Raw genomic sequence first — 14,764 nt, 5'->3', positions numbered from 1 at the left:
CACATGTAGGGCCAAACCAAGATGGAGTTTCTTTGGTTGCTGTCTACTTTGGTTTTTGTGGTAAAGAGGGTCTTGACCTGGAAATTAATAGCAAATCTAGTGATCTCTTGGTCTCTACATTTTCAGTAGAAGGATTACAGGGGTTTCCCAAACTCAGCTTTTTAACCAGGGTTCTGCGGTATTGACCTCAGCTCAGGCCTTTATACTTCAAGGCAAGCACTGTGGTGACTGAGCTGTAACCCTAGACTCCTATTAATTCTTTTTAGGTGCTGGAATTTATTTCATAGTATTCTGTTGAAGATTTCTGTTTCTTTTACAATAAGAAAAATAGTCTGTTATTTTTCTTTTTCCCAATGTCTTAATCTAATTTTAGTGTTAAAATAATGTTGGTTTTATATAAGTAGGCTATAGTCCTTCTGTAACTATTCTGGAAAAGAAATTATGGGGCAATTGGATTTTTTTTTATAGCTGACAGAACTCATGAGAAAAAACATCTAGATCCATTGCTTTCTTTTCAAGAAGCTATCATTTATCAGTCCCTTTGACAGAAATGGGACCACTGAGTTCTTCATTTTGTTTTGAGTAAGTTATGATATTATCTTCAAGTATGTGGTTTATTTCATCCAAGTTATCAAATTTATGAGCATGATGTTCTTCACAGTGTTCCTCAGTTATCTGCACAACGTCTATATATCATTAATGATGAACTCTGTTTTATTTCCGATACTGGCAATTTGGGTGTTGGTTTTTTCCCTAGTTATCAGCCTAGATATTTATGAATTTTGTTGTTATATTTCTGAAAACTGATGTTTTGTTTTGTTGTTTTCTTAGTTTATTTTGGGTTTGTGTTGGCTTTCATTAGATCCCAAGTTCTCTTCTGTCTCAAGGTTCTCGTACAAATAGGATTCATATCTTCTTTTCTAATGTGTACATTTACCACTATAAATCCCCATCTATTCATTGCCTTTGATGCAGCCCATGTGTTTCAATAAATTGTATTTGCATATTAATTCATTCAAAATAATATTTGATTTGTTTTTAGCGTGTCTTCTTTGGCCGTGTGCTGTGAGAAAATGTTTTGTCTAATATGTAGATACTCAGGACAGTTTTTCTAGGTATTTTTCTTATATTGATTTCTAGAATAAGCTTGTAATAACTGTTATGTTCCTAAATTTGTTAAGATATCCTTTCTGACCCAAAATGTGCTCTATCTTAGTGAATATTCCAAGTAAACTTTAGAATACTGCTGTTTGGGACGTAAGATAGTAGATTAAAGTCAACTTAGACCAGGTGAATGTATACCAAGTGAGCTTCAGATCAATGCGTTTTCACTGCCAATTGTGCCAGTTGACCTATGGGTTCCCAACAGGACAATACAGATATTTCCACCTGGAATTCTGGGTCTCTCTCTCTCTCTCTCTCTCTCTCTCTCTCTCTCTCTCTCTCTCTCTCTCTCTCTCCCCCCTCCATTATTTCTCCCAAGTTTGCCTCCCAAATTTGGAAGTGCACACACATTTAGACTGCTTTTTTATTAATAAATTGACCTCTTTAAAGTTATGCAATTCTTCCCATCATTCCCACTGATCTTGCTCGTTATGAGCCTCACTCTATAACCATTTTGTTAGCATATGAACATCTTGATCTGCATAAACAGGATCCATCTTTCCTACTCTCTCTATTTTCAACATATTTGCATGTGGGTTCATCCTGTAATTTTAGCACTTGGAGACTGAAGCAAGATGACTTCTTTTTAAAATCAAGCTGAGCTACAAACTGAGTTCAAATCCAGCTCGTCAAGTTCAGAAAGTCCTTTCTACTGTTTCCCAAGCCGGGTGTTTTCTTTCTGGGATATTATATTCATGCTTTAGTGGATATGTTAACCTGTGAAAACATTTTTGCTATAACTACTATATTCCTCTTTATATTGTATGTATGTGTGTGTCCTTTGATGCCGAGGGTGAAAAAGACATATCCTAGAGCAGATATATCACGGCACCAAAAGGACCTGATTTGATCACCTACAGGATTCAAGCAGTGTTGGGTTGGGAATGCTTACTATGATGGGGAAGCCTAGTCCAGAACCAGCTACCCCTTTGCTTTTGAACTAGCTGAAGTGATGAAGTGGTACAACTCTGTCATTTTCTATCAGCTAATATCACTGTAGCATTTGCATGTGGTACTGATTCATAGCTCACATCTTAGTTGGTTATCACAGTGAACTTGGGACACACGTATTTTATTAACTTCATGCTCCTGAGGACACCAAGGCCAGAGACTGGAAGTCCCTGGCTCTTGTTACACAGCTGGTCAACAGAGAGATGGATCTGAATTCTCACAGCACACTGCACAACAGCCACACTTCACTGCTGTTAGAAAGGGGATTTACAGGTATTAAACACCTGGTGCATTTCTCAATGGTGATTCAATTTCTGATTCTGTTTTTGTTTCTTTCAAGCAGAAGTCATTTTGGGAGGGTCATTTACATACTTGGCTTGTTTGTTTTTATTATTATTATTTTATTCATGACACACAGAAGTTATTTCTTAAAAGTGTGTTTGTAGTATTTGAGTGTGTATGCATGTGCTCAAATGTCTGGGAGCACACATATGTATGTAGACATTTGGAGGTCAGGGGTTGATTTGAGATGTCTTCCTGGATTGTTCTCTCCCTTAGCTCAGGCTAATTGGGCTACTGTAGTTACCCAGTTTGTTCCAAGTGTCCTTTGTCTCTACTTTCTGAGCTCTGGGGTTGCAGGTGAGCTGTCATACCTTCTAAGCTTTTCCATGGGTTTTAGGAATCTGATCTCTAGGCTTTATACTTACAAAGCACACACTTTACCCATTGAGCCACATCTCCAATCCCCAAACTTCTCTACATTTATTCTTTATGCCTTATTATCATTTGCTATTCACTTTTCTTTTTAAAAAAGTCTCTATTTGTAGTTGGTAAAAATCAAGTAATACTTGGATTTGTTTTCCAATGTGGAAATGTTTAAAAAGAGATGAAAGCCCAAGTTACTTCTTTCACTCCCTCCCTCTGCTGAGAAATTAAAGCTGCTTTTGAAAGTAAGTCCTCGTTCAGTAACAGTCCATTTCTTTTTGGCTTTGTTGGAGAATAAAATGTTCTGTATATGTAATTTCCCCAAATGTCTGACCTTACCTTTTCAAATGCCAATTCTAGTAGATCTAAAAGATCATGTTTCAAAGGACTTCTAAAATGACCATATCTTCTCCAAGCAAACATTGCTTTTCTGACTTAGAAGCATCCCACTGATTGTCTTTTATTTGACTAGTAGGCAAATTACCTTTGTATACATTTTAGCATTTTCATTTCCTTGCCAGCTATCATCATTTTTCTTTAGACTTCCTTCTAAGACACACCTGGATAGAGCTCGATCACATTTAACTCTATGCATGTGGAATGACAACACTGTATTTTTTTCAAATTTGTTTTATTTTAATTATGAATGTATGCACATGCAGATATATACAACTACATTTGTTTTTTCTTCTAAAATACATTTTAAATTGAAATAGAATATAATTGCATCACTCTCCCCTTCCCAGGTGCCCTCCCCCAACCCCTCCCATCCTCCCTCTTCAAGTTGACAGTCTCTTTTTCTTTGATTATTATTGTTACGGAGAGCTATATTTCGTAAAAGACATCCACATAAACCTAAGTAAAAGGTTTTGACTAAAATGTACAGAATCCAGTGAGAATCGTCGCAATTCTTGTTTTCTTGGTCCCAACACGTTTCAATCTTTGTAAGATGATTTGCTGTCTGTGGAAGGCTGCTGTGCTCTCTGTGGATAAGAAGATTTTGAAATTGGGTTATAAATACACAACACTTCACACAGAAGAACTCAACCTTCTTTTATTATGTGTTATTCATCCTTTTAACATTTGAGGTGCTGTGGATTAAAAAAACAAATTAGTCTGTAGAACACTCTTCTTTTAAAGACGTTGCAAATCTTCACCTGAGGGTTTGAGGTAAGGGAGGGAGGAATGCCTGCGTTTGGCACAGCTGCTGCAGCTCCTCACGTGGTGGCAGTTCGGGAATGGCTTGCTCAGCGCACACATCACTTGGCTATCCAAATGAGAAAAGAAACTAAGATGCTTTGGTTGGTGCATTGTTGAGCTTGAGCTGTGTGAGTGAGGCAAAAACCACTCCCACATGAAGGTTAATAGTGGTTATTTTGCCGAGAAGCATGACGGGAGGTTGATCTTGACAATTTACTCATTGAACTCTTGTAATATTCCATGTGGACATTGCCAGTGTGGTCTTTCTGGGTCTTATTCAGTTGAGGTGATGCTGGGGCTTTAGGAGCAGTTGGATCATGGGAGTATGTAGTCCCATGATTATCATTAAATAAACAAATGAACCTTGAAACCATGTCCTCTAACACTAAGATTTCTTGCTATCATTTATGCCTGTAATATCAATTCTAGTTTTTTTCATTGCACAACAACTCACATCAAATCCTTCTGAGGTACTTTGAAAAGACAACACAAGCGTTAACATTTATTTAGAAAAACTGAACAGACCTCTCATGATCACAACACAAAACACTCTGGCCCTTTCCCATGTACTGGTATTTAACCTATTTGGGATGGACTGTATATTTGAATTCTTATTTTTATCTCAAGCAGTATTGGTTTTATAGCTTCATTTTTCCACAGTTCTAAGTCAAATACAAAATTTACCCCTGGTTTTTCACCTATTATTAACTAACTTCATTTTGGAAATTATGTCTATAATCTCATACTCTCTTCCCATTTAACCAAAGACATGTAAGTCATTGTCTAAGCCTTGTTGTAAGGCCAGACAACTTAAAGATTAAGGCAAATAAATAGTTTGGCTTTACCTTGACCTAGGAAGTACATACTACCATGGAGGAAACTAGCTTCTACTCTTATAAAAAGGAATCCCCATCAATAGAACTCTACCAATTTGAAGGTATGATAAAGAATTATCAAAACCAAATTCTCTCAAACCAGACATGTCTAGAGAATAATTCATGGGGGAAAAATGAGACCATATATAGTTAAATCAAATAAAAACGGAATCTTTTTCCAGAAGGGTGTTCACAGTTTGTCTTTCTTAACAGAAAGACTTACTAAGGCCTATATGTGACAGTACTACATAAAGAACTTACAAGTGCCAGGGTATGGCCAACAATGGGCTGGACTTCGGTGTAGATGCAGAGAATCAGGCTGACGCTCACTGGCCTCCGACTTTTCTGACCGCAGGCTCCCTGTGTTAACTTTTACTACATTTTTCTCAGATTCACCAAGACTTTAGCTCCTAACTGCCTTTCAGGTTTCTTTGTTTTGGTTGTTTGTTGTCTTTTGCTTATTGAGTCATATAATGTCCCAGGCTTGGAGTTGGGAAGCAGTTTCCTCTCTTTCTTCAAGTCTCTGTTTTCCTTCCCTGTGTCTGTACTCTACAGTCATTCCCACGTGCTGTAACTTAATCTCTGTGGCTGGTAAGTGTGCTGATACTCTTTCCCAGCACACAGACTGGAAAACCAAAGCGAACAGAAGCAACTGTAAGAAGAGGAGAAGTGAGGCCCCTGAAATTTCAAGACTCAAGGCTTGTGGCCAAAGGCATACAAGGACCCCAACCTTGACCAAAGCTGTAGGCTATTAACAACTGTTGTGGCCCAGCTTTCCTCAACGTTCTCTTCCATTTGAACGCAATGGCCAACCCAAATTTAATGGAGGATGTGTGGAAAGGACTGCCACCATTTAGAGGAACCAGCCTCTCTCACTCTGTCTTCTCAGAGGCAAATCTGTAGAAGTGGCACGCCAGGGAAATACCTTGGAAAGATGTAAATCTCATTCAGTGTGCAAGCAATGAAGCATAGTGGCCCCATATGTCCTGTAGCTACTATGCTCAGGCATTTGCCCACCTCCCTTGCCTATATCTGTATGTGATTTTCACATAAATCTTGCAAGGTGTATTGATTTTCTTTACCATCAGATGTGGGAAGTGCCACGAGTTTAAGTAACAAGATATGTGTCTTTAAAGTTTTGTTCTTCCTGTGTCCACATGAGCTTTAGAGTTTTAACTAGAATGTATAGGTACTCTGGTACTCTGTGGCAAAATTTTGGCTTTGAACAGGGAGTTCGAAATCACACACACACACACACACACACTCACCTTTGTACAGAAAGATTGTTCTATGCAACTGGGAAAATGTTAAAAATTTGGTGCAAGAATGTGTTGAAAGAGAATCAGACAAATGTTACTCCTTCGTAATCATCAAGAACAAATTCCAACAAATATACAGGGCTTTCATGTGCTGTTTTCATTTTGCTCTGCTTTCTCGGAACAGTGGAGGCTCTCCATTTGGGAACTCTAATGGCTGCCCACGGCTACTTCTTTCCCATCTCAGATCACGTCCTCACACTCAAGGATGATGGCACCTTCTACCGCTTTCAAGTAAGTGGAAACCTATATTCTTTCACAACAAGCCAGAAAGCCTGACCTTCGTTCTTGTGTGTCTTCAGACCTTTTGGAAACTATTATGTGGTTGTCTTAGACTACTTAGAAAGTCATTAGTGATCATGGGTAAGCATCAGAAGCAATCATAAGACACCGGTGGGGAAAATGTGGAAGCTGAACTGTATAATGACTGAAATTATGTTTTAATGTAAGAAAAACTTTAGGAAAATTCATGAGGTGACTTAGTGGAATCGAAGAAAGTAGGGAAGACTTCAGCTGTAAGTTGCACTTAGCAAGCAGGAAGTTGAGAGATATAACTCAGCTTCGTTTTTGAAGGAAAGTCTTTGCTGTTGCAGGGTTACATCTTTACAAAGTTCCAATTTTTAGAAATGTTTTTGAGACTGAAGTTACAAGTAAAATTTAAGACTAACAAACAAACTTATAAATTCTGAAAGAGCAATGGTTCTATGCTTACAAAACCAAAAATTTATCTATCTTTATAATCGATATAAGAAATAAAATCTCCATTGTGCAAAACAAAACAACAACAGTAACTAAAAACCAAACAACAACAAAGAAAACCTTACTCAGAAAGGAAATACTGACTACGGCACTCTCTTGCTAATTATCCAATTTAAAATATTTTCATAAAATGAATGAGTTCAGACATGGCCCTCAGTTAGTGCTAATGGGTTGAATTGGCTGCAATTTAAGTTCTTGTTCTCTGTTCTCGACCTTCCCAGAAAGAAATTAGTGGGCAAAGTTTGGATGTCTTATCAGGCTTGTAAGTGCTGAGTGAAGGTTACAAAGCACCACTGCACATCTAGAGGAGGAAAAGAATTTTCGAGAATTTTAGAACAAAGGGAGGAAGTGGGAGCAAGTGGCTCATTCATTACATAACTATAAGACTTAGGAGAGGTTATCAAGTTCAATGTGCTGTTAGGTGTATCTCATGCAAATCTATTAAATTATATTATTACTATCAGTTATTAAATGCTGTATATTTTAATAATCCATCTACCTTTGCAGTGACATCTAAATGAGGTGGATTAGCAAATCTGTTTATCATGGAATCTTTTAACAGTGAAAGGAACCAAGGACAGAGTCGGAGTGAGCTGGATTCCTACTTACACAGCCTAGCAAAGTACTGCCTTGTTTGTTCTGCTGGAACATCTCTAATAGTAGAAAACACATGAAGGTTCATTGTGATCTGATTTTTTTTCTATTTTCATGCTGGTTCCAAGTAGTAGAAACTTCCTGAATTGACCTGAAATTCACCTCCTTGCAAGGAGTTTCGAAACAGAGTTAAATTCTTAGTGCCTCTGTTGAACCATGTAGATTCCAAACATCATTAAGAATCTAAAGAAGGTATAGGACATGCATTGGAGATAAACAGAACCTATTTAATTGATGTAATACAATAGATGTGTCTGATACTCTTAGGACATTTTAGACATGCGATTTTTTTTTTTAAGATTTACTGTAAACTTTAAATTGTCTGGTCACTCTTTGCTAACTGGAATTGAGACCTCTCCTGATTCCATCGGGCAGATCTCATATGCCCCTCACAGAGTTAATACATGGACTGTGCAGCTGAAGTCTACTGAGTAATGGCTAGGGTGATTGGAGGAGGTTCTGTAGAAACAAAGGTGGCTAGCACTGAAAAAAGGACACTCGAACAAAAATGTCCCAAAGTCTAGAAAAATCACAGAAATATGTAATAAATAACAAACTATAAAGGTTTGCTATTCTCTTATAGTGTCTATTATTATAAGTCAAGCATTGTTTCCTGAGAAAAAAATCTTCCATGATTAATGAAAAATGTTGGTTTTATGACATTTCTCTATAATACCCCAATATAAAATTCAACTTTGATAGGCATAAGATTTTTACTGAGAATATGGTAAAGGAATAAAGAGAAAATTTAAAAGGCAAGCTGAGAACAAAAGGTGTCTAATTGACCATATACCTAGAATATAGTCTAAAACTAGTTAATCAATATGCTTATACAAGGATAATGCACATACATACATACACACACACACACACCCAAAATGAAGCAGCACCAAACAATCAGTGCTCCCTCCAAGAGACTTCTCAAATAGGAGCTCTGCGTGAAATAGTCTTCAGCTATTTCCTTCTTCCATGGCTTTACTGGAATCCTGGTCCAATTTAATTTCTAAGAAATCAAATCTTCAAACTTCTGTCTCCCACAGAGTTAAGTATGATTGGAGAGGCTAAGCATGTTCCATACACGTCTTCCCACCCCTCTTACCCTAGCGATTCAGTCTTTTTTTCTTCCAAATTCCTACTGTGATTTTGTTCATATGGGCACATTACTATTATCTTCCTTTATTAGACTGAAGTAATTTCAAAGAAGTAGAAGCTAAGTCAAAATCCTCTGGTGGTCAGAACGCTCAGAAAAGGGCCGTCTCCTAATGACGCCATCATTTCTCCAGAGCATCCTTTTCTACATCTTTGAGAGTCATTCTCTAGAAAGTAAAATTCAGAGAGTCAGAAAATGCCCAAAATATGTTCATTGCACATAAGCAATCAGTAATATTAGTTCATCCATATAATCAATCCATTATGTACCTCTGAGTTCACGTGCCATGCCAATTTCAATGAATGACATTGCTTCTGCAGATCTGTGGTCACCATGAGTCTGTGCCAGGTTCAGTTGTCAGGGCTAGAAAAATCCTGAAAAAAATTGCCACATTAATTATCTTAAGGGTTTTATTCCGGATCAAATTTCCTTTTATATTTCAGTCAGTGTATTTCTAGAATTTTACAGAATCAGAATTCTGGATATTGTTAATCACATCAAAGATACTATTAGTTAAAAAACATGATCTCTGGTTTGCACCATTTAAAAGTTTACAGCAATAAATGAATGCTTTTATAAGTAAAAGTCAAAGGTTACTGTCATTGTGCTGAATAATGTTGAAAGTTGCATTACATAATTAACAGGTCCCAGCAAATGATTCACAAGTTTCAGGAATGATTCTAAACTTTGAGAACATATGAAAATCAATAAAGAGATATAATTTACAGAAAAAGTCACTGTATTTAGGCATGCTTCATTCCAAATCTTGCTGAACATAAGATTCCACTTTCAGTCATCTCTGTGGCTGAAACTGAACCTTTTGCTTGGATAATGCAGTCATATCCTTTAACCTTATGTTCGTTGGTACGAGATGATGGAAAATGAGCACTGTTTTAAATCCCTGCTGTTGTTTGGCAAAGCTGAAGGCTGAGAAATTGGTCAGTGCATGCAGAGGAGAACCTTATAAAAATCTCTCTGCTAGCTTTCTCTGGGTTTAAAATGTTTGTTATCAGGAACATAGTCTAGATAAGCACCGAAAATAAACACAGACTGCACACCAGAAAGCCTACTAAATATTTATGTGTATAACCAAGACTCCTCTTTTTTCCTTCAACAGACACCCTATTTTTGGCCATCAAATTGTTGGGAGCCAGAAAATACAGACTATGGTCAGTGCAATGGTCTTTGTTTTGTCCTTAACCATTTATGTGTCTGTTTTCCAAGTAAATGAATTCTGTTGCTTTTATTAATGAAAGAGGAAACCACCATTCTAGGTATGAATCAGTAATGATAACACCCAATTTATGTATGGCTTTATTTGGCAAGTCACCAGACTTGATGGCAGCTCTTCCATAGTAGAATGTGCTCTGTTAAAGAAAAGCCCCTAATTATATTGCAGTGCTGAAACAAGCCTCAAATGGTTGGGGTTGGTCTTTCAGAGCATCCCATGCAGCAAGGAAGAGAGATAAATGGATGCAGAGAGCCAGAGTCCTAGTTCTTCTTCAGCTCAGCTATGAAGTTTAAAACAAACACGCAAACACAGCCCTCTGGCTCCTCACAGCTCTATTTTGCTGACTATTAGGGAAGCATCCTATGATTCTAGATCAGAAGGTTATGTTAAATATGGAAAGGCCACTGGCAAGCCAAAGAAAATATACCGTTGTACAATAGCAAATTTAACCCTAATAAATTAAACTCAGTGACCTTAAGATAACCCAAGCTTAATCAAAGAAGCTCTATAAGGAAAAAATTTTAATCCCTTGAAAATGTTCATCTTCAAGCATTTTTGCATAGGTAATGCTTTAATGAAACAAGATTGGACAGATTTGAAGTTCCACGGCTACAGATGTTCATTGAGAACCCCTCATGTGCCTTGTTGTAGAAGATATTGTTGGCCTGTAGGGTGTCTGACTTGCCTGCAGTATTGAGTAGCTCATAGCCTAGAAACAAAAGTAGTGGCCTACACAAAGAATTCTTATAAATGGCCATGAAAATGCCATTGGTATGAGCAAAATGATATGGGAGTTTAAAATAATTAAATATTGCCCTTATTTGGTGGTGCTGGGTGCTATGTCAGAATGATTCCATAAAAGAACTCATAACATCTAAGACAGATTTTATAGTTGGAGGAAGGAATTTATGTGGTTTCTTAGTTACTGTGATATGGCTGTGAAGACCCACCATGACCAAGGCAACTTTTGCAGGAAGGCATTTATTTGGGGGCTTACAGAGAGTTAGTTTATGGTCATCATGGTGAGGAGCATGGCATCTGGCCAGAGCATGGTGCTGGAGTTGTACCCTAATCCACAGGGAATAGGAAGTGAAAGAGCAGGATTGGGCCTGGTGTGGGCTTTTGAAACTTCAAAGCTTATCCCCGGTGGCACACCTTGCCCAACAAGGCCACACTTCCTAATTTTTCCCAAAAAGTTCTGCTAACTGGGGAGCAAGCATTCAAACATGATCCTATGGGGACCATTCTCTTCAAACCAGCACATGTGATGGCGAGACATGAAATTGTTTAAGGAAATATCTTAGTTAGGGTTTCTATTGCTGCAGTGATCAAAAGCAACTTGGGGAACACAGGGTTTATTTCACGTATACGTCCAGACCTCAGTTTATCACTGACGAACATCATAGCAGGAACTCACACAATGCTGGAGGGCCTAGAGGCAGGAGGCCCTAGAGGAGTGCTGCTTACAGGTTTGCTCTCTAGGACTTGTGAAGTCTGCTTTCTTTTGTGTATCACCCAACACCACCATCCCAGAGGTTGCAGCACCCACCGTGGACTGGGCCCTCCTATGTCATTCACTAATAAAGAAGATGCTCCATAAGCTTGTTTATATCCCAGGCTTACTGAGGCATTTTCTCAGTTAAGACTCCCTCCTCTCAAATGGCTCTAACCTAGGACAAGTTGGCATAAACTATCCATCATATTAAGAGAGAATACTATAATATGCAAAAGCAGGAAGAAGCATAACAATCGTTTGATTTTCTTTGGGGCTTCCCCTGGAGAAACATCTTCAGAAGTAAACTGTAGGAAAATCCATAGCAAATGGTTAGAATTACCTTTCCTAATAGTCACTATAGAAACATTTAGTAAGTTACCCCAGAGTGGGCAGGTGGTGCAGATGGTTTTCAAATATACAAACAGACAAAAGTACTTTATATGATGTTATCAAACTAACAGAGAGACTAGATCATTCTGTTACCTGAGTGGAAATGCCCACTTCTTCATCTGTTGCTCAACAGTCCTCAGAATTGAAATGCTTACAGAAAGTTGATAAGCAACTACGGACGCATTAGTCAGAGTTGAAGCTTTCTGTGGAATGTGGGTGTATGTCTAGGAGCCTACCCAAAGACTGTACAACATTCTAGTAGAGGAGACACCTTCCGGAGGAAGACCTGACTCCGATGACTGCTGTGACAAAAGGCTGAATGTGTGCCTTTGAAGAAAGTGTGACACAATTCTGGGTCGCAGGTTGCTACCTCAAAAACGGGGCTTGAGATTTGACTTAATGAAATGATTGGAATAATTCATATTGATATACCTAAGGAAGCTGGCGTTATTCCTGTTCTAAACTCACTAAACATAAACTAGTGATTTTTGTTTCTCATCATTGTTGCCTATCATACACAATGCTTCTGTTTCCTGTTAAAAAGAGAATTCTTTTTTATTCATCTGTTTATTTTACAATGTGGCTGCAGCCACTTCCCATCCTCCCCTACCAGTCCCTCTTTCCCATTTCCCCTCTTACCCCTCAGTCCCCTCCTCTTCCCTCTCTATTCAGGAAAGGACAGGTCTCCTATGAGTAGCAATAAAACTTGATATATTAAATTGCAGTAAGACTAAGTGACCCAGTATGAGAAGTAGGATCCCCACATCCAGTAAAAGAATCAGAGATAGCCATTGTTCCTGCTGTTAGGAGTCCCCTGAAGACCAAGCCAAACAATGGTATCATGTGCAGAGTGCCTAGGTCAGTCTTATACAGGCTTCTTGGTTGTCTGTTCATTTTCTTCAAGTCTCTATGAACCCAGGCTAGTTGATTGTGTTAGCCTTCCCATGGTGTTCTTGACCCCTCTGGCTTCTACACTCCTTTCTCCTCCGCTTTCCTAGGCTTCCCAAACTCCACCTAATGTTTGGCTGCGGGTCTTCGCATCTGCCTCCATCGGTTGCTGGGTGACACCTTAAAGACAATTCTTATTCTTGGTGGCCCTCCTTTCCAATCTCTGTCTTCTTCACTGGAAGGTTAGAGGAATCACAATTGCAGTACGTGTCTGATGACTTGGTAGTAGGCTTGTTCCCCTAGTATGCCTGAGGAAAAGCCGTGATATCTGCAATGAATCACTCACAGAACAGGCTTCATAGCAGGCATCTGTCATGGCTAATGTCCTTCAGCTTTGTACTGACTTTTACTGGCACCCACATCAGAGGAGATCATCTCCTGAACTGTTTCCCACAGCCCCAGCCAGCCTATTTGTAAACTAAGTGGAATCATATTGTTAAATTATCCCATTTGTTTTTCTGATGAATCATATTCTGGTTTACTTTGTAGCTGGCTTAATTACTAAACATCTACATAAGGATGGCTTGAAGCAGAACTTCTCACGCTGCCAGCCCCCAAATCATGACATGGAGATTTAATATTAGTAATGAATGCTCGGCCTTATCTTATGCTTGTCCCATTAGTTCTGATAACTTAGTTGACCCTGTTTCTCTTCATCTACATTTTGCCTTGGGGCCTTTTATCTTTCTATCATTCTGTATGTCCTACTTTTCCTGTTTCCTCTTTGTCTGGCTGACTGGCTACTGCCTGGTTGCCTGGCCCCAGGCATCTCTTTCTATTTCTCCCTCTTTCCTTCCTCTTCTCCCCTGAGCCCTAGATTCTTCCTCCTACTTATTCTCTTTGCCCTCCAGCCCCACCTTTCCCTCTACTGCCTACCTATTGACTGTTCAGCTTTTTATTAGATCAATCAGGTGCAAAGCAACACATTTTTACATTGTTAAACATCCTTACGTAGTTAAAGCAATATTCCACAACAATGGCTTATATTCTTAAGTGCAAATAAATTGTACTACCAATTTGAATTTTTCCAGTCTTTCAGTTTCTTCTTCTTATTTTTTTTATTTAAAATATACTCTTAAAACCCCCTCTTTAAAAGGGTATGGATGATCTGAAATGCTTGGGCTTTAAGGTATAAAGTAGACTGACTACTCAGGCTGTATTTTCTAGGACAACTTTGTGGCATAGATGCCCAAGAAGTGGTTGTATTATTTTATTATAACTTTATTGTTTGAGATATATTCTCTCTAAATATCCTAAACTGACCTCAGACTACAATTTGCCTGCTGTAGCCCTGAATTCTGAGATTCAAAACAGGCTCTGCTATGTGAAACTGAACAGAAAGTTTTAAAAAGTTTCCCTCATTTTCTTGCCATCTTGACCTTCTTTCCCATCACCAAACTTGAGCTTATCCTATGATGTGTAGAACACAAACTTCTGTAGACCAGCCCATGTGCAAAAGGCATGTTTTCATAGCTATCTTGGCACTATATTGATTGTTTTTAACAGCTAAAATAAGCCACTATGGACCACATCTACAAGAACTCCATTCTTAGAAAATTCAAGGTGGGCGAAAATTTGCATACTGTGTGTGTAAATAGAAAAGGCAATCCCAATCCAAACCCATTCCAGTGTGGAGAATGTGTTTCTATTGGTACATTTGCATCATTCATAGTGAGACCAGAGTGAGCTGGAGACCAACACACGAGGAAGCACAAGACAACTTTGGTGAGAAGCAGACAGAGCCATTGCTGCCAAACAGAAGCAGATACCAAAGACAGTAGCTCTGATTTATTGCATTGCACATAAAGAGTCTAGGATATGAATTTCAATGGTCAAATATCTAATGTCCAGAGAGGATTTTGCTTATTTGTTTTTATTTTATTTAGGAAAGATCTTCATATTCCAACTTCAGATTCCCTAAAGAGA

At 38.4% G+C, this 14,764-nt stretch overlaps 1 protein-coding gene across 6 annotated transcripts in view; it reads left to right on the top strand.

Annotated features, from left to right (window-relative positions):
• Positions 1 to 14,764, top strand: part of Rgs7 (regulator of G protein signaling 7) — a 351,190-nt gene that overhangs the window by 271,136 nt on the left and 65,290 nt on the right. For all 6 annotated transcript variants that reach the window (XM_050142896.1, XM_050142894.1, XM_050142892.1 and 3 more), the window contains 2 exons: positions 6,339 to 6,445; positions 9,892 to 9,943. In XM_050142896.1, coding sequence (XP_049998853.1) covers positions 6,339 to 6,445; positions 9,892 to 9,943 — 159 coding nt within the window. The remainder of the gene's footprint in view (positions 1 to 6,338; positions 6,446 to 9,891; positions 9,944 to 14,764) is intronic.

The sequence above is a fragment of the Alexandromys fortis genome, unplaced genomic scaffold, assembly GCF_014885135.2.
Source record: "Alexandromys fortis isolate MF-2015 unplaced genomic scaffold, M_Fortis_MF-2015_v1.1 scaffold_51, whole genome shotgun sequence".
Lineage (NCBI taxonomy): Eukaryota > Metazoa > Chordata > Mammalia > Rodentia > Cricetidae > Alexandromys > Alexandromys fortis.
The sequence above is the reverse complement of the archived record's forward strand: the minus strand, read 5'-3'. Positions and strand labels throughout refer to the sequence as shown.